Source organism: Apiospora marii (genome assembly GCF_038362585.1).
Source record: "Apiospora marii strain CBS 49790 chromosome Unknown utg000005l_segment0_segment0, whole genome shotgun sequence".
Classification (NCBI taxonomy): Eukaryota; Fungi; Ascomycota; class Sordariomycetes; order Amphisphaeriales; family Apiosporaceae; genus Apiospora; species Apiospora marii.
In genome coordinates this window covers 1,786,326-1,809,498 of record NW_027117377.1, presented here as the reverse complement: position 1 = coordinate 1,809,498, position 23,173 = coordinate 1,786,326, and the positions used below count along the sequence as shown (strand labels likewise).

The 23,173-nt window shown below is 51.1% G+C and overlaps 13 protein-coding genes across 13 annotated transcripts; 6 read left to right on the top strand and 7 right to left on the bottom strand.

The window, feature by feature from the left end:
- Positions 1-158: 158 nt before the first annotated feature.
- PG985_008464 (uncharacterized protein) lies at positions 159-1,249 on the bottom strand (the record flags this gene model as incomplete). The annotated part of the gene is made up of 2 exons (XM_066828232.1): positions 159-843; positions 915-1,249. The coding sequence occupies 2 exons, from the start codon at positions 1,247-1,249 to the stop codon at positions 159-161; spliced, it is 1,020 nt and encodes a 339-aa protein (XP_066683144.1).
- Positions 1,250-1,685: 436 nt separating this feature from the next.
- Positions 1,686-3,726, top strand: PG985_008463 (uncharacterized protein; the record flags this gene model as incomplete). Its single annotated transcript, XM_066828231.1, has 4 exons — positions 1,686-1,725; positions 1,798-2,656; positions 2,723-3,401; positions 3,496-3,726. The coding sequence occupies 4 exons, from the start codon at positions 1,686-1,688 to the stop codon at positions 3,724-3,726; spliced, it is 1,809 nt and encodes a 602-aa protein (XP_066683143.1).
- Positions 3,727-4,046: 320 nt separating this feature from the next.
- Positions 4,047-4,954, bottom strand: PG985_008462 (uncharacterized protein; the record flags this gene model as incomplete). The annotated part of the gene is made up of 2 exons (XM_066828230.1): positions 4,047-4,263; positions 4,329-4,954. 2 exons carry the CDS (start codon positions 4,952-4,954, stop codon positions 4,047-4,049), a joined length of 843 nt encoding a protein of 280 aa, XP_066683142.1.
- A 373-nt stretch (positions 4,955-5,327) lies between these two features.
- PG985_008461 (uncharacterized protein) lies at positions 5,328-6,125 on the top strand (the record flags this gene model as incomplete). The annotated part of the gene is given in 5 exon segments (XM_066828229.1): positions 5,328-5,415; positions 5,470-5,504; positions 5,520-5,710; positions 5,782-5,854; positions 5,874-6,125. 5 exon segments carry the CDS (start codon positions 5,328-5,330, stop codon positions 6,123-6,125), a joined length of 639 nt encoding a protein of 212 aa, XP_066683141.1.
- A 487-nt stretch (positions 6,126-6,612) lies between these two features.
- PG985_008460 (alcohol dehydrogenase) lies at positions 6,613-7,817 on the bottom strand (the record flags this gene model as incomplete). The annotated part of the gene is made up of 3 exons (XM_066828228.1): positions 6,613-6,985; positions 7,050-7,413; positions 7,532-7,817. The coding sequence occupies 3 exons, from the start codon at positions 7,815-7,817 to the stop codon at positions 6,613-6,615; spliced, it is 1,023 nt and encodes a 340-aa protein (XP_066683140.1).
- Positions 7,818-8,443: 626 nt separating this feature from the next.
- PG985_008459 (uncharacterized protein) lies at positions 8,444-10,152 on the top strand (the record flags this gene model as incomplete). The annotated part of the gene is made up of 3 exons (XM_066828227.1): positions 8,444-8,771; positions 8,867-9,611; positions 9,682-10,152. Coding segments are annotated over exons 1-3 (1,509 nt in total), but the record flags the coding sequence as incomplete, so codon positions are not given.
- Positions 10,153-10,892: 740 nt separating this feature from the next.
- PG985_008458 (efflux pump antibiotic resistance protein) lies at positions 10,893-11,969 on the bottom strand (the record flags this gene model as incomplete). The annotated part of the gene is made up of 4 exons (XM_066828226.1): positions 10,893-10,934; positions 10,998-11,266; positions 11,333-11,488; positions 11,549-11,969. 4 exons carry the CDS (start codon positions 11,967-11,969, stop codon positions 10,893-10,895), a joined length of 888 nt encoding a protein of 295 aa, XP_066683138.1.
- Positions 11,970-12,504: 535 nt separating this feature from the next.
- On the bottom strand, positions 12,505-12,958 carry PG985_008457 (uncharacterized protein; the record flags this gene model as incomplete). Its single annotated transcript, XM_066828225.1, has 2 exons — positions 12,505-12,612; positions 12,812-12,958. 2 exons carry the CDS (start codon positions 12,956-12,958, stop codon positions 12,505-12,507), a joined length of 255 nt encoding a protein of 84 aa, XP_066683137.1.
- Positions 12,959-14,469: 1,511 nt separating this feature from the next.
- Positions 14,470-15,669, bottom strand: PG985_008456 (uncharacterized protein; the record flags this gene model as incomplete). Its single annotated transcript, XM_066828224.1, has 1 exon — positions 14,470-15,669. The coding sequence occupies one exon, from the start codon at positions 15,667-15,669 to the stop codon at positions 14,470-14,472; it is 1,200 nt and encodes a 399-aa protein (XP_066683136.1).
- A 769-nt stretch (positions 15,670-16,438) lies between these two features.
- On the bottom strand, positions 16,439-17,101 carry PG985_008455 (fungal zn(2)-Cys(6) binuclear cluster domain-containing protein; the record flags this gene model as incomplete). Its single annotated transcript, XM_066828223.1, has 1 exon — positions 16,439-17,101. One exon carries the CDS (start codon positions 17,099-17,101, stop codon positions 16,439-16,441), a length of 663 nt encoding a protein of 220 aa, XP_066683135.1.
- A 1,236-nt stretch (positions 17,102-18,337) lies between these two features.
- PG985_008454 (NAD dependent epimerase/dehydratase) lies at positions 18,338-19,031 on the top strand (the record flags this gene model as incomplete). Its single annotated transcript, XM_066828222.1, has 2 exons — positions 18,338-18,351; positions 18,716-19,031. The coding sequence occupies 2 exons, from the start codon at positions 18,338-18,340 to the stop codon at positions 19,029-19,031; spliced, it is 330 nt and encodes a 109-aa protein (XP_066683134.1).
- A 15-nt stretch (positions 19,032-19,046) lies between these two features.
- Positions 19,047-19,799, top strand: PG985_008453 (Carbonyl reductase family member 4; the record flags this gene model as incomplete). The annotated part of the gene is made up of 1 exon (XM_066828221.1): positions 19,047-19,799. One exon carries the CDS (start codon positions 19,047-19,049, stop codon positions 19,797-19,799), a length of 753 nt encoding a protein of 250 aa, XP_066683133.1.
- A 2,134-nt stretch (positions 19,800-21,933) lies between these two features.
- PG985_008452 (uncharacterized protein) lies at positions 21,934-23,159 on the top strand (the record flags this gene model as incomplete). The annotated part of the gene is made up of 3 exons (XM_066828220.1): positions 21,934-21,939; positions 22,010-22,750; positions 22,776-23,159. The coding sequence occupies 3 exons, from the start codon at positions 21,934-21,936 to the stop codon at positions 23,157-23,159; spliced, it is 1,131 nt and encodes a 376-aa protein (XP_066683132.1).
- Positions 23,160-23,173: the final 14 nt, after the last annotated feature.

The following is a 23,173-nucleotide window of genomic DNA, read 5'->3' as shown; positions in this document are numbered from 1 at the left end:
CTTGTTATCTGGAAGATATTTGATCAGGATGTACTCATTGCTGTATAAGCCTATCTTTACGTGACAACTTGTCCCTGATAATCGTCATTTCTGCCAGTGCCGCTCCAGTGGACACTTGGCCGGCGCGTGATAGCCACCCCGATAGCAGGTTCACGGGCTCAATCGGATCGTAGTCTGCTCTTTTCCAATCTATCCTCCTGATGGATGAGAGCTAAGGCCAGCGCCGCCCCAGGCCCACCTATAGCAGCTACCATAATCATAATAAGTACCGAGCTGGACCCAGAATCAATGCTGATGGCCAGGAGCAGAGCGGTTATATTGGTGATAATCAAATCCCACTGAGAGAAAAGGTATGCCCCTGCCATGAGAGCGTCCGGTTGACCCTGCTGAACCATCCGATTGTCGGGATAATACAAATGGGCAATGGACAAGTCGGGATTGGCAGAGAAAAAGGCGAAGGCCAGTATTCCTAGGTGTATTCCTGTGCTGACTATCCCGACGATTTGGTATGAAACCTGCACAGGTCTCTTGAAGCATTGGGAAGGCCCGCGGCTCATAAAGATGCAAGTGGTGCTGTGAAAGATAATGAAAAGTAATGGGGTCATAAAATATAGAACAAGTCCATTTTGGACACTTTCCGGAGATGTGGCCAGTATTGGGGGTACCAAGAGCGGAATTGGCAAGAGTAGACTCCAGAGAGCAGTCATCGGAGTGGATTGTGCCTCGGGTGTTGGTATCCGCCCAGGAAGAGTGGTGGACTTGTTCATGGCAAAGATATATGAGTATAGAGGTAAGAAGACAGCAAGGCCAAAGCCGTTGAAAAGGTATTGCCACCCGAGTGGACTATTTCTTGCCGTCTATTTAGCAATTCTATCACGGTATCAAGCGATGATAAGATTCAGAGCTTCACATACAAGCGTAGCCATTTGGATGCCGTCGGGCGGCGGCTCTCCACTAGAGTCATCATATTAATGACGAAAACACATCCGACAATGTCCAGGATTACCAGGTATGGGCGCTCCTCCATCATGATGCCGTAGAAGAATGCCACAAGAATACTTAAGGCGAAGTCCAATGACTGAATGCCTGTGTATCGTGTCTTGAGAGCCGGCCCACCGGTAATTTTGCCAGTCCAAGCCGCATTCAACATAGCACCTGTAGTGCCATTGATTCCCATGAGGCCCCAAAGAAGTACAAAGCCCGCGGTTCCCAGGAACATGAAACTCAGTGAAAACGATGTAGGTGCCATCATGAAGTTACAAGGGGGTCGGTCGAAGGCAATCTTCGCGGGATCGAAGGACGATACAGGAAGGTGTGCTCGATACAATTGGAGATATGTCACAGATTTACAGGTACGAAGCCTTATCAACAATGTAAACTATCGACAGGGCTTAAGCGAAACAAATTTACAGGTCAGCCGGGGAATGCCACGGGCGGTGCACTTACGGCGACTCCGGACCGAGTTCGGACCGGAGGTCCCCGTTATTCTGGCTTCTACTTGCATCAGGCGAGATCGACATGCACAATCCATGTGGCACCAGGAGTAAAAGCGTGTCAGATTTGCTGCAAAGAGAGCTGGCACCATAGGTGAAGAAGGTGTTGTCAAATACTAGTATTACCTGCAATTCAGCCCAGAGTTTCGCCAAAATCAGAGTAGCAATCAATCAATACCAACGAGAAGAAGCATGGCAACAGAACGATTTGATGTCGTTGTAGTTGGAGCTGGTATGTGGGATCGACGCCCCTTTTCAGACCATCCGTGTCAAAAGTGATAACTGATGATTGCCATCGAATCAGGATGGAACGGACTCATTGGAGCCAAAACATACCTCGACTTTCGACCAGACGCAAGACTTGTCCTGCTTGACGACCAGGCGTCCATAGGCGGTGTCTGGAACAAGGAAAAGATATACCCTAGCCTCTATGCGCAGATCAAGTTTGGTCTTTTCGAATATTCCTTCTATCCAATGCGCCGAGAGGGAATCACCGCAGACGGCTACATACCTGGAGAGACCATCAATACGTACTTGAATGAGTTTGCACGAGACCACGGCCTTGCCCGGAGAACCAGACTACTCAATAAGGTCGTCAAAGTGGACCGTCCGTCCCCGAACGGACTCTGGCGCCTCGAGATTGAAGGAAAGCCACCAATCGAGACAGACAAGCTGATCTACGCGTCGGGAGCAACCTCGCACCCTGTTCTTGCCTCATGGCCCAAGTCCTCTGATTTTGACGTTCCGGTAATACACTCATCCGAGACTGGCACTCACTTGAATGCTTTGTCCAGCATTCGAAGCGCGGTGGTAGTCGGCGCGGCCAAATCAGCCTATGACACCGTCTTCCTTCTCCTCCAAAACGGTGTAAAGGTAAATTGGATCATCAGAGAAGACGGATCTGGGCCTATGGCACTGATGCCTCCAACAATAATGGGTCTTGTCAACTCTATGGATGCCATCTCAACACGTGCGATGGCAATGCTCGGCTCAAGCATCATGAATACCAAAGGAGTTGCCAACCACCTATTGCAGAGAACCGTCCTTGGGAGAGCCGCCACCAACGCGTTCTGGAAAACCATTACTTGGATCGCGGAGATGCATGCGGGGTATTCCAAGTCCCCCAATGCCCGGAAGTTGAGACCGCTTCCGTGTGGGAATGGGTAAGCAACACAAGTTCGGGTGCCAATACTTAGCGCGAACAACTATGCTGACTCAGTTCGCTTCAGGATCTTTTGGGCCAACGCCGGCTTGGGGTGTGCCAGCGTGCCCAACTTTTGGAAGGTCTTCCATGCCGGAGACTGCAAAGTTCACCTGACCGAGATCGAATCATTGGCACACAGGGATATCGTCAGACTGCGTAACGGCAGTTGCTTTGCGACCGACTACATTGTCCTCTGCACCGGCTTTGACAAGTCCTACCAAACCTTCAGCCCCGAGGCTCAGCGAGCTTGTGGCCTGACCGCGGACCCCGGAGATGCACAGAAGTGGGCCGAGTTGGATGTCCGAGCCGAAGAGGTTGTGGACACCCTTCTCCCGGCACTGAAGAACCCGCCCATCCCGGCCTCGTTGCACGAGAAACTTCGAGATTCAAGCACCCCTGACCATCAAGGGGCGCAACAAAGCCCGCTACACGGCCCCAGCCGACACTATCGACGTTTGGTTGTGCCAAGTCTAGCTGCCCGGGGCGACCAATCCGTGTATTTCCCGGGATTTATTCATTCCATCTACACCCCGTTGGTCTCCGAGGTGCAGGCACTATGGGGTGTATCCTTCCTCCTAGGGCTCAACGAGGTCCCAGCTCAGGACGAGATGGAAAGAGAAGTCTCCGAGTGGAACATGTGGTGCCGGAAACGGTACCTCGCCCAGGGTCGCAAGCATGCATACGCCATCTTTGACTTTCTTTCGGTGAGTACTCGGCCAGCCAGATTCCGGCTCCGCCCCCACCCAGACACATGACAGGCCAGCCTCCGTGGCTAATGTGAGCCTGAAAATCCCACAGTATATCGATATGATGCTAGCAGACCTGGGCGTCAACACAACCCGCAGCACAAATCCCTTCGCCGAACTATTCCTACCGGCTTATCCACGTATGTATCGGGGGCTCATAGACGAATTCCGTGCTGCATACGCGAAAAGGTACGGCGTTGAGGTTACGGATATGCTCACTGAACATTCAGTCCCGATGGTTATGGGTGGAGATGAAAGCAACTCTTCGGCTTCCAGTCAATAGAAATTTTGACTGATAATGGTGCTACATGCAACTTGAACATTACTACCTAAAAGCCACAGAAGGATATTGTCTATACTAGATCACATAGTACTCCTAGGACCAAAAGTGTAAATACAGTCTTTGATCGTTTATGGCGGAGAACCTGTGCGCTCCCAAACCTGGGCTTCTGGTCTGATAAAATCATTCCAAGCCCTAGGGTATAGGAGATTTGAACTGCATGTGATCTACTTCTTCGCCCGCTTCAGTTGATTCCACCACAGACTTCAAATTCTGCGAAGTGATTATGACTAATGAGGAGTTCCATTCAACGCGATAATAATTTACATCAACAGCCCTCCGTCAATGGGAATCACTGCGCCGTTCACGTAACTACTTTTGGGGCTCAAGAGAAAGGCTACAACCTCTGCCACCTCTTCCGCATCTCCCAGCCTATCCAGCGCTGGTGTAGGACCCGCCTTGGAGCCAAACATCTCGTGAGATGGGTTGGAGCCCCGGGACTCTGCCACCGCCCTCAGCAAGGGTGTGTTTATCATACCACTATCAGCCATCAACAGTGAGAACGTTCCAAGGGGTGTGCACACACACTAAGAAGGGTGGCTTACGGTGCGATGGCATTTACGCGGATGCCTCGGGGGCCCTCGTCCTTTGCCGCTGTGCGTGTCATTCCAATGACGGCATGTTTGCTTGATACATAAGGTAGGTACCCAGGCAGTCCCATAAGCCCCGATATGCTGCCGGCGTTGACAATGGAGGCCCCGCCTCGCCCGTTGGTACCTTGTTGCATATGTGGTAGCTGGGCACGCAGGGAGTTGACAACGCCACGTACGTTGACATCCCAGACAAAGTCCATTTCGGCGTCGTCTACCTTGTGCGCAGGGATGGGCTCGGTACAGCCGGGGCGATTGGTGACACCGGCGATATTGGCGGCACCGGCGATGGAGATGCCCTCGAAGTGAGCAAGGGTGTCGTGGATCCAATTGTTGCAAGCATCCTGCGAACGGACGTCTACAACAGCGGTAAATATGGGAGATCCCGAGCCCCGGTCCGAACTTGCGTCAGCGGCCAATGAGTTGGCAATCTCGGCCCTCAACGCTGCAAGGCTGTCCTTGTTTTGGTCCGCGAGTGAAAGTAGTGCACCTTGACTGGCTAACAGTTTCGCGGTGGCTCGGCCGATGCCTGAAGCGGCCCCGGTGATGACGATCAGCTTATTCTGGAAGTGAGACAACATGGTACTAGAGGCGGTACCGTAGTGAATTAACCGAGACTCGATGGTGTCAATTCTACCTCCGCAAATCGCGCAATTAAAGACTTTTTATATTGCCATATTCATATTACAAATAACCTCTCTGCCCGATATCCTGACTTCATGTGTTTGGGTGGCACAGGATCCAGACCGGACGACCCGGGCCGAGGGGTGGAAGTTCGGACCGGCGAGTCCGAGCTGGGTAGAACGGCTCTAGATACATATTTAGGTTGCCCTGGCTACCCAGACAAGCGAACTTTTGACGTCAAAGCAATCGTCGTGAACGTGGTTTACATTGTCACAAGGTACTCACTGACAAAAATACTCTTCCACCACTATCCCCATCAGTCCAGGTACGATGCAATCGGACAATTCTGGATTTGCGGCTTTGAAGCCTGCCATCATCACGAAGGTCAATGTGGACGTGACCAAGATCCACCCGTTTGGTATAGCTTCCCATCATCCAAGATAGCCTCATCGCTCTTCTCACACTGGACTAGGACCGAGCTCTAACGGGTCTACGCTGACGCACTTCGTATGCTCACCATAGCTTGAACGGAGAAACATGGATCCATTGTATGCTAAACATGTTAAACCTGGACAGGAAGTCCCGTCCGGGACGGTAGAGACCGTTCCTGGCTTCGAGCCAGCCTTCAAGGCTGTAGTCACCTTTGGCGGGGATTGGTTTTCTATGGATGCAGACGGCAAACATGGTCGAGTCAACTTCCGGGGAATCGCCCAGTGAGTTACAACGGGAACCAGCCCCCACCTCAGTGAGTCTTGAGTACAGAAGCTCTGACCCGCTTGTGCAGAACAGAGGATGGCCAGCAGATTGACGTGCGGACTTTTGGCATCATCGACACATCAAACCCGGCCGCTTCTAAGGTTTTTAACCTACATCCAGACATGGCCACGGTCCCTTTTGGTCACGCAGGTATGTTTTGCTGCCGACTACTCTGCATATTTGGAGATCAGTATGACCGGAGAGCTGATATATACCACAGTGGCGAGGACTGAGTACTTGGTGTCGGATCCCAAGCTAAAGTTTTTGGAGAGTACTATGCTGGTGGGCAATGCCAGGGTGATTGTGGATCAGACCGGAGTCACCATTGAGAACAGACAGTCGATTGTAGTCGCTACCGCAGTTGACGAGTAGAAGGTACGACTGACTGGAAGGCATCAAATAGAGAGTAACTGATCTATTGACTGCCTTCCATGTTCGCTATGAATATATCGGGAAAACACTACGTTGCTCTAGGGTTTTCAGTCTTGCTTATCCAGTGCCTCCCAGCTTTGGAGCTTGATACTTATGTTGTGTAATGGATACTGTGTTCTATGTTTCTAGGCTACGTAGAATGTCTATCTGGGTCAGACATTTGTAAGTAGTCTCCTAAGGGTGAGACATGAACTCTTGGACAAAAACCCTTGTGCTGCAAACACCGTGTTGTAGAATAGAGACAAACTGCTGGGGTCGGCTCGCCATACGCAGTAGGCACGTTATGATGCTAGGGAAACCGCGTTTACAGTTGCAACCACAACGAACACGTTTTGGGGACGCTCGTTTTATTGTTGAATACCATATCTCACTACTTCGTACCTCCTGGTATTGCTACCCACGACTTACACGCATAGCCGTGCATATGTTACATGACCAAGACACATCGAAAACGGGCGCCTCCCGAACTAATATGGTCCAATGCCCGAGCTACATCTGCCAGGGGGAACGTTTGAACGATGGCCTTGACCCCGTGGGTATTTGCAAATTTGATGGCTTCCTCCGAGTCCAAAGTATGCCCGCTGGGCCAGCCGTGGACCGATACCCCACGCGTGATAAAGAGGTTGGTGTCAAAGGCAACGGGGCCGGCAGGAGCAATCACAACAAGCTTACCGCCTGGTTGGAGTCCACCGATCAACGCACTAATCGAGGTGGGATTCGGAGCAGTGGCGAGGATCAGAGCAGCACCCCCAAGCTCCTGTAGCTTGCTGGCAGCATCGGATTTGCTTGCATCCACGAATCTAACGGTGAGGATTAGTGTGTTGCGTCCATGGCATCATGAGCCCCAGAGTCGTTGAAGCTTACTCATGTGCTCCAAGCTTCAGCGAAAAGTCTCGCTTGGAATCTCCTGAGCTGATAGCAACAACGAAATAGCCCATCTTTCTGGCATATTGAATTGCAAGATGACCTAAACCACCGATGCCCTGGATAGCAACTGTATTGCCTTGCTCCACGTGCATTTTGCGAATAGAGTTGAACACGCTTACACCGGCGCACAGCAATGGAGCAACCTCGGTGGGGACCGAGTCTTGGGGCATTCGAACCAGTGCCTGTTCCAGAAGCAGCACGTATTCAGCGTATCCACCATCCACGCCCACGCCTGTCACTCTGGCATTATCGCACAGCTGGTAAAGAGCGTGGCAACATTGCCGACAGCTGCCATCATGGCCTGTGTTTGCGGTAGTAGGGCAGATAAGTTACAGATCCATGTAAAGCTAAAGCAGCCCAATCGATGAGGCGGTTGAGGGTATTGGATGTCGAGTACAGAAAACGGGAATAGGTCTCACCTCCGTGCCATGGACCTCCAACTCTCTCGCCTTTCTTAAAGCGGGTGATGCCTTCGCCGGTGGCGACGATGTCCCCCACAAGCTCATGACCTGGCACTCGAGGGAAAACAGGGCCTAAGCCTCCCTCCTGCTCTAGGAGATCTGTGTGGCAAACACCACAGGCGAGGACCTTGACCAAAACCTCTCCTGAGCGAGGCGGTTTGAGTGGCAGGTCCCTGATGACAACAGGCTGGCCTGGTCCCTCAAAGACAGCTGCGCGGTAGGTTTTTGGAAGTGTGCAAGCCATAGGAGGTTGAATATTGAAAGATGAGGTGGGGTAACTAACATTCTAACCGCACCGGATGCTCATCATGGGCCGCTAAGCTATGGTTTGGGAGGGTTTTAATACTCTATCATGGACGTTTGACCTTGGTACGACATCATGGGGGTACGTAAAGACTGTTTCGGGTGAAAGTCGAAAACTCTTTCATGTTGCTACAAGGGTACGCGGTCTGCAGCTCATGTACCCGGCCCGCTTGATGACCGAAATAATCTTACCACTAATGCCTGGGTCATGCTGGTGGCACCGGCAACATCGACCTTGCCCAATAACCTTGCGTCCTTGCAGCTAACTCGAGCCGAATACCACCGCTGCAGGTCGGGGGCTGTCGGACCGGCCGGGCCCCGAAGCTCTGGCAGCCCATTCTATCTACCTCACAGCAGTGCAGCGAATCGGATTTCTGTTACATTGTACCCGCTACATGTAATTATGCAGTGCATGCTTGGTCCGAGCAACTCTAAATTATATGAGATTCATGCTCGAACATCTTGGTACGGCCGTCCAGAAACCGGACAGAAACAAAAACCAGCATACAGGAAGAGCCTCGTCACAGTAAGATTGTTCTTCACCAAATATCTCTGGTCCCGTTCAGCCAAATCCTCCCTTCTCTGAAGAACTTAGTTACCTTATGGCCCATTCATTCCGTGTAATTGTCGTGGGTGGCGGCGTAGCTGGGTTGGCCGCTTCCCACATCCTTTCCAAGGCCGGCATTGAGCATGTTGTCCTGGAGAGGCGGGCCACTGTGGCTCCACAAGAAGGTGCCAGTATTGCCATCTATCCTAACGGGTCCCGCATCTTGCATCAAGTCGGGGCTCTGGAGGCAGTGCAGAAGCACTGCGTCCCGCCCGGTAAATACTGGCTTCGGATGCCGGACAGCACGATCATTGGGAACAACAACGTCTTCCGCTACTTGGAAGAAAAGTAGGGTGCCCCCCTCCCTTTTCCCGCTCTTTCACACGTCGTGGATCTTGACTTGTCTACCGTCTAGCTACAGTTCACTAATGCCGCAACCCTAGTCATGGCTCTGGCTTACTCCTCATCGAAAGGAGACAATTTCTGCAAGAACTGTACGATACCTTGCCTGATAAAACACGGGTGAGGACCAGCTGTGCTGTCCGAGACGTAAGAGCTCAAGCCAGCGGGGTTGAAGTCACACTTGAGAATGGGGAAGTCGAGAAGGGGGATCTTGTCCTAGGCTGCGACGGCGTGTATAGCACTGTCCGGACTTTTATGTGGGACCAAGCCAACAAGATCTCCCCTGGCCTGATCACAGCGAGGGAGAAGAGAGGTGCGTCGGTCCCCGAAAAGTGGACTCCCTTTTCATCTCCCATCTCATTACTCTCAATCTCGTTTCCCTTTGCTGACAAGGAAGTTTTCCTGTGCTTCACTCCAGCTATTCGGGCAGACTGGAAGAGTCTCATAGTCATGACTACAGACATCCCTGAGCTCGGCACGCGTGACCTGACCATTGTCCATAACGACAACTACTCCCATATGTTCACCATGACACCCCAGTACGGCTACTTCTTCGTCTTCTTCCGGCTGGATGAGCCCTGTATCTGGCCTCACCGCCCTCGCTACACTGATCAAGACGCCCAAGACTTGGCCAACAAGATTGCCAGTCACCCCGTATCAGAGACTATGGTCTTTGGCGAGGTCTGGAAGCATCGGATCCGCGCTAGTGTGGTCAACCTCGAAGAAGGCGTACTGGACCACTGGTACAACGGGAGGATAGCTCTGGCAGGCGACGCGGTACACAAGGTTCGTTTACTCTGCACTCGAATCAAAACGTACGACGGCTGTAGGTAGCTGACGTTACAATACAACTTAGGTCACGCCAAATATGGCATTCGGAGGCAATTCGAGCATTGAGTCAGTTGCTGTCTTGGCTAATCACCTTCGCCGGATGTTGCAAGATAGCCAAGGGGTCCGCCCTAATGGTGCGGCGATTGAAAAGGCCCTCGCTGCCTATCAGTCAGAGCGGATAGACCGCATGATGGAGATATTCAAATTCTCTAGCGAAATCACCAAGTCGCAAGCCTGGGCTAACAAGTGGTACAAGTTCTTGGCACTCTGGGTAGTACCGTTTCTTCCCAAGCGAACATTCGGCGATCTCATTAGCGGTATCATCAGCCGAGGGCCCAAGTTGGACTTTGTTGAAGTTGGAGCGGGCTTTCCATCGGGGCGAATGCCATTCATCAACGACGAGCACCTAGTGGCAAAGGAAATCCAGCCAAATGGAGTTGTTAGGAACCTCCTGGCATTCATGAGCCGTTTGGGCTGGATTGCCGGTTTCATGGCTTGTATTGTAGTTGCATATAGAGTGATTCTGTCACGTCTCGCCACTCACGTTTGAGTCTCAACGGCGTTAACAAGAGCGCAGCGCCAAAGATAATGTCAACTCCATCTCTCGACTGTCCTCCGCTATGCGTTTGGTCAAGTATCGCTGTGGCATGAACTACTACATTACTGTCATGTGAGCGGCGAAGTCATCTGCGAACATAGGCCACTTTGACATAAACATCAGAATAGTCGGTAGCCCTCTGTCACCTACTTTCAATCTCTTTTCCCATTTGCTCCTTCTCTTGAACTCCAGACCGACGTCAAGTCAGCCCAAGAAAAAGTAAAGTGTCCCTCACAAAGACCCTCTGCCTTAGCCTTGTGAGCAGCACCAGAAACATTCCGCGAATCCGGCATCATCTGGCAAGTTTGTCGCACCCGTGAAAGATATTCGTTGAGTCTGACTATGAAATTCCAGAAAGCTCTAAAAACTGTGAAATCACATTTACCAACGGCGTGATAGGTGCTGATCACTCTCGAGAAACTTGAATTACAATCGTCGACGAAGTCTCAGTGATGACTTCACCGCTGTCACATCGCTCTACTCTGATCCTCATCTGGGGCTCGGGTAACTGGGGTTCTGTGCCTCCTCCTCCTGACACCTTGACACCACCACGCATCAAACATACAGTCCTGTGCTTGTCTATTCCTGTGATATTGTTTTGGGAATGCCACTGTTTCGGTAAACATGGCCGTGTTGGATCATGCAGCGATCGCGCCACCGGCACCGTAGAGTTTCTTGCGCTACGAAGGAGGTTCAGTTAGCCATCTATCATGTCAACAAAATTTGAAGAGGACGTAACATACACCCAAGAAAAAGGACAGAACGAGTCCCAGTGCAGCAGTGCCGACTACATAGCCAAATGTATACCGGATCGCAATGGTGATCTGCTGAATAACGTTGCTTTTGGTATCCGGGGGCAAACTTTTGAAGAGGTTGCCACTGGTTCCAGAGGTCAGCAGCAAGATGTCCTCCTTGGGGGTGTTGGGTAGAGCGGTGGTGAGCTTCTCCAACACCAGGTTCTGGAAAATGGCTCCAGACGTAGAGAGTGCAGCCAGAATACCAAGAACTTGCGCTATGTCCCGGAATGTGTCAACAGGATAACACGAAATAGAAGTGAGGGCAAGAGCGTGTTACTTACCAATAGTCATTATGCTAACAGCATTGTTGACATCGGATTGTGGGACGATGGAGGACATGACAGCAACACCAGAACTTTGGTAACAACCAACACCGATACCAATTAGCACCGTGTAGCCATAGATATTCGGCGTTGGAGTATCCGCATTGATTGTGACTGAGATCCAATGTCAGCAGACCGTCACTCTCGATCGTTCCTAGGATATTCTCAACTTACGCATCAACGCAGCGCCAACTAGGATAAGAGAATTGCCCACAACATACCAAGGCATGTAGTAGCCCAGTTTGGGAAGAAGAGCGCCGCTCAAGAGACAAAAGAAAACGATCATGCAAATGAGAGGAAGGATCCGGACTCCACCATCCAACGCACCGTCGCCTCTGGTAAACTGGAACAGAATGGGCGTATAGTAGATGGAAATGAACATGCCACCTGCGACGAGGGTAGCTTGGAATGGGACGATGAAGATCTCCAATCTTGTGAGGACTTGGATAGGGAGAAGCCTGTTTTCGACAGGCACGCCTGGGTGGTATATGGTAACCAATATGAAAGCGACCAGCAAGACGAATATCATGACCAAAAGCGCGATCTCAGACCCGCTACTCCATTCGTACTCGGTGCCTCCGAAGTTGATTCCCATGGCGAAACAGGTACATCCTGCCAAGAAAATGAGTATGGCAATCCAGTCCTGCGTTTTCAATTTCTCCATCAAGGATTTGCCCTTCATGGCATCAATGCTGGGCAGACACCAAATGTAAGCTGGAGCGAAAACGGCAGCGATGGGTAGATTGATGTAGAAGCCCCACCGCCAGGTAGCACGGCTCTCAGCGAAAGAGCCGCCTACGACCGGGCCCAGGACACATCCGATGCCCCAGATGGCCATGATTCCAGCAAGATATAGAGGGCGTTCGTGATCTGTGGTGAGGACAGACACAAATGTCAGTCCTCCGACGTAGATACCGCAACCGCCGACACCGGCAATGACACGACCAATGATCAAGGCATTCATGTTGGGGGCAGCACCACATATGGCGCTGCCAATCTCGAAGAGCAAAATGTTCACAATGAACAGCAACTTCATGTTAAAAACTCCAAAGGCTTTGCCACTGTTGAACAAGGCATCTAGTTAGTATCCGTGGCGACGTAGAGGAAAATCATGGTTGACTTGGTGGTAATTACAGAGGCAGTATTGTGGCGTTACCAAGCATGAAGCTCACGCCAATCCATGCCAGATTCTCTGGCGACTTGAAATCCTCAACGATAGCAGGTTGGAGATCTGCAACCTGTGCAGCGTCAGAAACTCGTCAGGGACGCAACACGTTGATTGAAGAAGCTAGTTGAAGCTTACGATGGTGTTGTCGAGCGCGAATAACAGAACGGTTGATAATAAAGACGCGTATGCGAAGAACCACTGGCAGTGTGAATACGCAGGTTAGTCAATGATCCCAAGCCTGGACCTGGAGCAAGATCACCAGGGCCTACCTTGAACCCAGTGATGGTCCGTTTCGGCCTGTCGGCTGCAGCGTCATCATGATTCTGATCAACCTTCTCTCCGCCATGGAGCTCGGCTGTACCAGGCATACTGGCGCCGTGAACGTCATTTGCTTCGTCGTCGGTGGTTGGCGACATTGTTTCAATTCAAGGTGTGTCCGTGCTTGTTGGATCCGACCTTGGGCGTGCGTGTCAGTGGTTGTTTTGGTTTTAATGTCTGGCGAAGGGTCGACTGGTTTGTTTTCAGCACTTACTTGACGTGCTTCATTGGCTGAGACCTTCCCTGAAAAGCACGTAAGATTAGCCTGTTTGTCACTACTATCGATTACCAATCGAAAACAATCAGTGCATCAAGACGCTTAGAAATCAACTGAAACCGAGATTCCAGGGAGCGCAACGTAGTTTCAAACGGGGCTATCTTTTCTTTCCGAACTAGGTAAGGACAGGTATGCACGCATCGTATCTTAGATAGCTGTCAGGGATCAAGGTCCCCTTCCAACATTTGCCTGTTTGCCTGTTTGCTTGTTTTCACCCCTGGTTCCTTCCCCGCCTTACTCGGTCCTTACATGTAGGACATGCTTGTGAGAACCCCGACAAGTATTCACTTGTACCTGAACTTACTTGCTCAATGCAACATCGTGTAGCCTGTTTCCAATCTTACAATCATATATTTGATATGCTTCGCTACATAAGGCTTGACAATCGGCGAAACAAGTCGAAACGAGAGTTTGTGTTTAGGTACTTATATGTGATGTGCCAAGCCTGACACCCCAGTTTCCCAAGTAATGCTGATGTCCAATCACCACTACACAGATCTCCGACTCGCCAATTTGATGGCACTGGTGTAGTTCTCTCGGCTTGAGCCGATCAATGTGGATCGGTACACTCAATTATTTGAGTCCCGTCATGTTAGCTGACGCTTTCCTGGAATTGGCTGAACTTAATGCCCTCTAGAAACGTTTTTGTTGTCATCTCTTCTGGCCATCTCAGTTCCAGCTGAAGGTTCTGGTCATGCGCAATGGCTGCCTACCTCCAGTCTTGAGCCGTTGCGCACCAGGTAGTATGTCGGGTAGCGTGCCAAGAGGGTCGGCCGACTTCTGGGCCCGAACAACCCCCGAACCTCAGGCCAGATCAGTGGTTCGATTGATTTCGGAAAGTGAGCGTTCACGTTGGATAAGTAGCGTGATTTCTACAGGTTGTACGGAAATCTTGATTGTCTCAATTTATGTCTGTACTTGTGTACCAAAGCGAATACATGTAAGCTTCTGTCACGGTACGGCCCGGAGTAAGTAGCGTCCTAGGTCGGGGATGTGCTAGCTGGGGCCCCGGGGCCCTTTCTTTAGTGGGGTAGCGTACTTAGGGGACATTAAGCAAGTAAGTACTGTGGAATTGAACCTTGAAACTCCGCTGAGAAGGATCATTGCGCAGAAGCATTGCGGGCGAAATACATCAGCAGATGCACGGATAGACCCAATTCCCGTCAGCGCCAATGTGATCATACCCCAAAATGCAATTAAGCCCAGCGCTATTTCATATGCCACAATCGTGTGGGAAAAGTGGCACCGAGAAGGCAAGCTCGGAATGTACACCATCTCAGTGGGTTACATGGCTTAACCTTGGCAGCGACGAATGCTACCAACCCCCCGAGATCACTCGCAAACTACCCCCTCCCCCGTGCACTCTTGCCGGTAGAGAATCTCATCTCTCAGCCAGCTAATCCCCATCACAGTAGTGCCGGGCCCGCATAGGAGGCTGCCAAGGACAGCCAACGCGGAAACTCGTAGAGGGCAAGGATCACCGACCCAGGCCATCTTACACTGGATCGCCCTTTGTAGTTGAAGCACAAAAACAACAAGCACTGCAGAATACCCAAACATTTGGTCCCATAGCATGAACCCCAGCAGCCCATCGCTGACTTTGGTTGTCTGCCTTATGGAAAGTGGGGGGAGGAAGAGTCGGAAAGGATGAAGATCGTGCGCATAACTTTCGGCAAACATGAACGGGAATAGGAGGGCGGAAACCGACAAGGCTCCTATTGCAAAGTGTGTGGCGAATCCGATTAATAAAGATGCCGTGCCAAGCCATCGGACTGCCAGTAGATGTGCTTGCTGGTGCTGACGTTTTGCTAGGGCCAGATCCGCCGTCAGGGGGGTTGGCGACAGGGCATCCCACAGCAGTTGGCCGCCGCGGACCAAAGGTACCAAAATGACAGGGAACAGATTCCATATAATGATAGCCCGTTGTGCATAGATGACCGACGGAAGACCCATAACGACCAGTGGTCCAAGAAACGTAACAACCAAGGCCGGGAGCAAGAGTATTGCTTTTCGGGGTGAGGCTAGGAGTGATGCACCCTGTAGAGCTTCCAGCGTATTCGCAGGCGCAAACGTAGCCGAAGACCTGACATGCATGTACCCCCACATGGGGCCGACACATCCAATGGCCAATAGCCCAATGAGTTCGTACCATAATGCAGTCTTGACCATCCCAGCACCATTGCCGACACGCAGGCCATCCAAGAAGATAGAACTAGCGATGGGGAACATCTGCCCGGCAAAGTAGAGTGCAGCTGTCGTGGTGGCAGGCGAAAGCCCATCGATGGCGCCCCAGAACAAGATAATGACGGTTCGAAGAGTTCTGTCGACTGAGTACAAGCCTGTGTAAGCCTGTGGTAGAGGCGATGTCGTCTGAGGCAGCTGGTAATGTCGATCATTGGAAGCCTCTTGAAGGCGATCCAATGTACCATCAGCGCCAAGTCGACCCCAGATCAGAGCTACTGCTAGTACTCCATGGACCAAGAAGAACATAGCCAGGATATGGCGATGTCGGATGGGGCTATTTTCTGGCATGATTTCTTAATTTCAGCTAGGTATATCAGTCAAATAACATGGGTAGCTTTGTTGCGACTTGGATCATGCTCATTGAATCGACTAAGATTTTTAAACTTGACTGATGGATATGAAAGAGAAAGCTCCGACTCGATCGGTGTGTTCGGCCCGAGCATTGACTTGTGTTTTTATCGAAATGGCAGAAAGCACTGCACAGATGGTGATATCAACCGTGATTAGGTATTGCGTCTAGCCCCCGCACCACTCATCCGCTTCGGTCCGGATAGCGTGACCAAGAAAGAGATCTCATTGGTGCTTGATTCTTCCTGCAGAGTAAGTCAGATGCAACCCATCTATAGCGGCCGATAGGGCACCATCCCACAGTCGGGGTCCCGTGTTGGTTACGCACGGGATCTTCGGCGGACTAGTCCGTTGGGATATAATTCAACAGTGTTCATGTTACGTACGCATCGTCGCCGACGAGATGGTAGGCGGGTAATGGACAAGTGTCGAAAAATGAGATATTCATAGGCTGATAATAACAAGAGACCACCGAATTCCAGTTGACAGTTTCGAGATCAAAGTATTCTCATACAGTTGAAAACAACTCGATATCGAATGTACAATAGTTACTCGTTCATTTAGATGCTCTGTCGGCATGTAATGGGAACGGACATGTTCTGGTACTCTTCCGCCGGTTTATCAAACGAGTGTATTCTAAACCTAATCCAGCTGCGCCTCCGCATCGATCAACCCTGATCTGCCCAAGAGGGAATGTGAGGGGAACTGCCTAGCGCGGGTATGAAGTTGCTGACACGGTCTCTCGGAACCCACGGGGGACACTGCCGTCACGCCGCCCGAATGGGGTGGCCTGCAACTGTTCTGAGAGTGCTGTACTAACATTATACCGCGTTCGGAAGAAGTCCGATAAGTCAGATGACTGTTTCTGCAGGTTTCCTTCCAGATCGTCCAGTGTGACATTGATGCTGTCGGACTCCACGTTCCTAATGGCCGCTACCATGAGTCGGAACGCATCGTTGTGTCCCGTCTCGGCCATCTCGCGCAACTCGCGGAGCCGGTTTTCAATATTTTCCAGCATCTTGCACTGGACCTGGCTCGTGTCGAGTGGGGCAATTCCAGGTGGAACGTTTCGTAGCCAAGCAAGGTACTTGACCACCACGTCGATGATACCAGCTATCTGGGACTGGCCACAGAATATGGCTGATGAGAAACTAGATAGCTGGTTGAGGATCAAGGCACAGGCCTCGTCTCCAGTATCTCCTGTCTGGGGCGTATCGATCCTGGAGATCGTGCTTGAGGATGCATTGTTGCCTTGCATCAGTCCCGCATAATGATAGTTGCTCTCGGGCTGGATGGCAAATCCCAGCACCCCAGGAGCATCGCCCAACGAGTTGTCGTTGTTTCCCCTGTCCGCTTCTCCATGGAATTGCATGGTATTGTTCTGATCCGCCGTCGAATGTTGGGTGTTATCATCCATCGAGTACACAGAGTTTAAACTTTGCGACTGCTCAGACGGGTATATGTTTGCCGGTTGAGGATGAGTAGGGTCTGAAGAGTTGCGGGAGTCTGGCTGTGGAACATGTGTTCTATATGATGTCGGAGATGCGTAGTCTAGAGGCATAAACCACGGTTGGGCCGGAGCCGCAGCGCTGCTGGGACTTCGATTCGGTCCCATTTTTGACAACTGGTTCTCGGCCTCTTCTGTTAACATTCAAGCATTAGTATGCGATCCCGTGAACATCGTCCCGTTATTCTCAATGATTCAGACTCACCCAGGCGCTGTTTCAAAAGTTGCACGGTGTGGGCAAGCCCAGCTTTTGTTGGTGATTTGGAAGTGGGAAGGTAGACACATCTGTCGCCGGATCGGCGGCACTTGTCGCAAGCTGGTTGCTCTCCGCCACAACGGACCTTTCGGTCTCGGCAGAGCTTACAAGCTATATGGCGTGACCCCCCTTTTCGTCGCGGGGTTGCTCTCCATAATAAGCTTATGTCTTGGTAAGGTGAACGGAATACACAACGTGTCGATTAGGGTCGCATGACTTGTGGCTCTAAGTCGAGCCGAAACTATTCATGTATAATAGGTATATGATAGGTCTGTCTCAGTATTCTCGAGTTTAGAGACAAAGGATGATAGAATCTTCCTCATACGATCTATATAGGAGATTGCCTAGGTCCAATTGTTCGCATTGCGGGGATATACTGATAAGTGTAACGCAGTTGAACTATCTGAGACACCGTCAAAGATAACCAAATAGAACTCTGGCCTAGAATCATGATGCATGCCAATCACCAGATGCCCCACTAGATATTACGAAACCGCCAAAAGCGGAATGATGACTGCATTATAGAAAGCGTGTAAGCCGCATTAATCGTATATCGTATATGCATGCTAACATGCTGTTTGATGTGCACCGTATGGATGGCAAGGACACATCTACGGCTCCATACCACGCCATCACGCCATGGGTGTGGCCAAAATCATATGCAGTGGATTTTTGATTCGTATCATCGGATAAGGATGTACCAGCCTGGGGCATTGGGTCCTAGTCCTGATATGTTTTCAATTAAGTATAGTACTTGAAGGAACAGGGGGCTCTATATGTACGGTACTCATCCGATGGATCCATGTCCATTTGAAGGGACCTAGTCGAAAGTGGGGAAAGTAGTCATGAAGGGGGTCATGTAAGGGAAAGCTTTCATAGGGTCGTTTTTGTTTCATGTGGCTTGGCTAGGCTTTTGGATTTGTATGACATGCGGCGTTCGGCAGACTGACTGAAACTGTCTCGGGAGAACCGGGGAGAACCTAGTCTGTACGGGGGAAGTAGACAGTCGCCGGTCAGCCTTCTGGATTTGTGCGAACAAAGAAATTCGACACAGGGCTCTCAGGCCACCACGAGTCGATACCTTGATGACAGTTTCTTTGCTCTTTTCTTCGCTCTTACCGCTTTTCTTTTTATGGTGGCATTGGTTGTGCTCTAAATTTGACAATTCGACTCTAATGTCCTGTATTCCTGTTTGCGAGCACCTTAAATAGCTGGATTGATAGACACTTGAAGTTTCAAAGCAGCGGAACTACAAACATCTCCATACACACCCATCAATCTCTCAGTCTCATCAGTTTCTCCAAGCCTCTTGTCCTTCTCACCGGTGCCACTGGTTTTGTGGGGTTTCTTACTCTACTCGAGCTCTTAAAGAACGTCTTCCGCGTCCGTGCCGCCGTCCGCTCCCAGGCAAAGGCAGACAATCTTCGCACCAACCCTGTCCTCATGGCTCTCGACGCCTCCCACGAAGATTTGAATTTCACTGTCATCCCCAACATGGCTGTACAGGGTGCATTCAATGATGCGGTCCACGGCGTATAAAAGGCTTTCGAAGCGATGGCGCCACTCGAAGGACAATACTTGCTGATCATCGGCGGTTCCTCCGGCATGGGTTTCTCCGCCGCGAAACTCGCGCTGGCCGGCGGCGCCAAAGTAGCCATTGCGTCCTCGAGCGCCGACAAAGTCCAGCACGCCGTATCACGATTAGGGGGCGACAGCGGCCACAACCAGGTCTCAGGCCACGTCGTCGACCTCGCCGGCCCCGACCCGGAGGCCGCGCTAGAGAACCTGCTGAACGAAGCGACGCAAGGCGGACAGCATCCCCTCGACCACATCATCAACACCGAGGGCCGAGGTCAACCCAAACCCATCTCGGAGATCGACCTGACCTCAGCCCACGACCTCGCGCGCCTGCCGCTCTTCGTACCGCTGCTCCTCGGCAAGCTAGCGCCGCGGTCCCTGAAACCGGGGCCCAACTCGAGCCTCATCTTCACGTCGGGCCAGGTCGCCGAGAAGCCGATCCCGGGCTACGGCGCGCTGGCGGCGTTCGTGGCGGCGCAGCACGGGCTGGCGCGGAACCTGGCCGTCGACCTGGCCCCGCTGCGGGTCAACGTCGTCGCGCCGGGGCCCACCGAGACAAAGATGTGGGGCGCGCGGCGCGGGGCGATCCGGGAGATGGTGGTGGGGCGGAGTTTGCTGGGGAAGGCGGGCGCGCCCGACGAGGTGGCGGAGGCGTATGTCTATCTGGTTAGGAATACGGATGCGACGGGGTCTATTGTGAGTTCGAATGGTGGGGTTACCCTCAAGTAGAGCTCCGCGACGTGCATTCCAAACATGCCAAACACATCGTCATCGTGTCCTACTCTGGGTGGAATTGACACCCATTAAGCCATGGATTGCCCGTCGACGGTCGTGTTTCGCTTTCTGCTAATAAGAGAAGAGTGAATCCACACAGATATAGCGATGTATGAAGAGACTCCAAAAACAAGGTATAAAGCGAAGAATATAGCAATCTGGAGACATATCAGTAAGGCATTTCATAATTGTCCGGCTTGGGGGCCTACTTTGCTCTCATCCGACCAGTTCGCTGTCCACAAAGGCTGCATGACGATGATCGATACCCCCAAGAGAAACGAGAAGATTGCGTAGCTGAGTACCATCATGGGTGCTTGTAGGATGTACAGCGTGCAAAATGACGGTTGACTCTCTGAGGTCTGTGACAATGTGTTCGTAAGGGCTTCTACGCCGGTCGGGGACCCATCCAGCATGCTGATGAAAACGCCCAGGTGGAACGCCATTATCACAGCTATTACACTGAGAACCAAGCTACCGAACCAAAGGCCCTTGACGAGCCAAATAGCGCCCTTGGTTTGATCCCACTGAATCGAGGCAGTTACGGTTGATGCCACCAGAGTGCCCTATAAAGATCAAGTTAGAAAAGGACAAAGTAGATCGTCGATCTGTGTCGACATGAGTTGCAGGGTTAGCTCACTGCCAGACCAATATGGTTGAGCTCAGCAGCTTTCGAAGACTGCCATGTTCGCATATTAACTCGTAAAACCTCTGTGTCCCTATCCTTCAACCCATGTTGGACCGACTCAGAAAGGCAATGCCAAGGCGTGGTCCCAACCCGTACCAGGATCTCGGAAAGTGTCTATATAATGTCAGCTGTGGGCTGTCGAGCATCATTACGAGACATCAGTCTTGCCTTTAAGTAGGACTGCGACGTCATGTTAACAAAGGATTCTTGCATTCTATCTGCGATCCAGGATATTGACAGTCGAAGCTGCCGAATGTCCAAACCTGGTATCAATTTTCCTGGACACTTTGGGTCAGTATGGGTGCATAGCTCAGTCAACAATTGTCATGTTCCTTACCGCGGCAACGGAACATCGCTACTTTATTACGTAAAAATGGTTAAGGTATGAGGTTTTGGCGAAGCAATCTAGTTCATTGAACAAACGATGAACAACAATGGCGTATATCAGATATAGGTGCTGATTTCAACAGAATACCACAACTGCGCTTTGTGTTTCTTGAAAGCGGGGGATGGGATGTCAGGCTGAAGTGGACCGTGTTGTTTTTCCCATTAACAACCACCATGGCCACATGCCTCGTAATCGAATGCGCCAAGGGCGCCCCATGCATTGCGGTTGCATTAGGTCGCAGTCGTAATAGATAGGCTGTGTGCGGTGTTTATCGGCAGGCTGCGCCCTCCCACTCACTCCTTAAGTAGGCTCCGAACGCGACTATAACAACCACTCAAAGAACCAAAACGGGCAGAGCCGCCTCACAGTTCAGATATCAAATGGGCCGATAACTAATTGACATGTGATAAACTCGGTAAGCCCTGCGGCCCGAATCTTGCTCGATCAATCGTCTTGCGGTAATTCAAATCAGCCCCCATGCCATGACTCACCATACGAGAGGTTACGCCCGAACAGTCTACGTTTTTGCACTTTCTAGACCTCATGACATAGATGTGTGGTAGCACAGCAGTGTCGATGCAGAGTCTGGCTGGTTTAATTGGTGAAAGATTTGCTTGCATAATTAGGCAGTATCGCTCATGCATCCACTTGCTTCCAAAATCGCCTAGACTGTTGACCGAGCCTGCTTGTGGCTGGCGGTAATGGCGCTAGGTGGCTCGCATACTGCCAGCCTGCTTCAGTTCTTATATGGTGTGTTTCATTGTAATAGGTCTCTACATGAATGCATATGTCTTGGGCGAAGGGATCGTTGCTGCCTAATATAGCCAGCAGAAATAAGGCAGTCTGGTCACTGACAATTGTGCTATATTAATTATGAGACCTCCCTCTATTGCTAATAACTCGCAATAATACAACCACACCTCGTAAGTTCGAGATTCCCAATTCATATTACCTACACAAGACGACATTCGTGTAACGGCAGCAACCCCTAAGACCCCATTCGCAGTTTAGCCACAATGACTGTCAGTTGACCCGCTCACTGGTATACCCATAAAACTGTCGGTTTGTATTGACACAGGAAATGATCTACAGGGGCGGCGCATCAATGTCTTATACAAGCCAGATAATCCAGACGATGTCCTAGTCGAGTGCGTAATACTTCGCGTTATCGTCAAGTTGATCTTGAAAATCGAAAAGCTCATTTATCATAGTTTTGTCGCTGTCCATGGTTTGAAAACCACATCCGATGCTGACCCTACCACGTCAACCTGGACTCATGAAAAGTCCGACAGAAATTGGTTGGTCGACTACCTGCCAAATTGCGTGGAAGGTCGGAAGGCTCGAGTCATGGCGTACGGCTACAATTCCAATCCCTTCGTGGACTCGGATCAAGAACTCTTGAAGGATGAAGCAAGAAACTTCCTGGCGCTTGTCAGTGCTCGCAGAAGCGATGTCAAGGGACAAAGACCGTTGTTCATGATCGGGTACTCAGTTGGGGGTATTCTTATCAAGCAAGCTCTCGTGACAGCGAAGCTCGATGAGTCGTTCCGCCCAATCTACCTCGACACACACTCCGTCACCTTCATGGGAACTCCACACTCGGGGGCAAGAACAGTGGGGCTGGCACAGATCGTTGCTGGACTGGCTGATCTTGTACATTTCAGGTCAACCAGGAACAACAGTTATCTCGAAGCCTGCAAGAAGAACAGCTTGTACGCAGGTGAAGTCGCCGACAATTACCGAGAGCTATTTGAGAACTACTATGTCCTCACGATGTATGAGACGCTAAGAACCAATGGTCAAATGGTATTTGAGAAATATCAACAGCTGAAAGTCTGTGTGCTAACAAGTGAAATAGGTTGTACCCTTTGTCTCTGCGAAGCTGCGCCTGAGTGGTGAACGGGAAAGAACTGTTGGCTGCAATGCCAACCATGTAGGATTGTCCAAATTTGAGGATGACGAATGCGACGGGTGGCTGGCCCTTAAGGATTGGACTTCAGAGAAAGTGAAGGACTCTATAGAAGCCTCACGTGTCAGGAGGATGTCCGGGGAAGCGGTCGACATACCCTTGTCTAAGATCAAATGTAAGCCGCATGTCCCAAAGTCGCAACCCTCAGAGCCGCCAAGCTCAGAGCCATCAACCGCGGAGGCGCCGCGCTCAGAGTCGCCAATATCAGATGCGCCGATATCAGAGTCGTGGTTCCCAAATGTGCCAAGCCTCGAGCCTGGTCAGGGTCTGTGACCGGATCAATAACA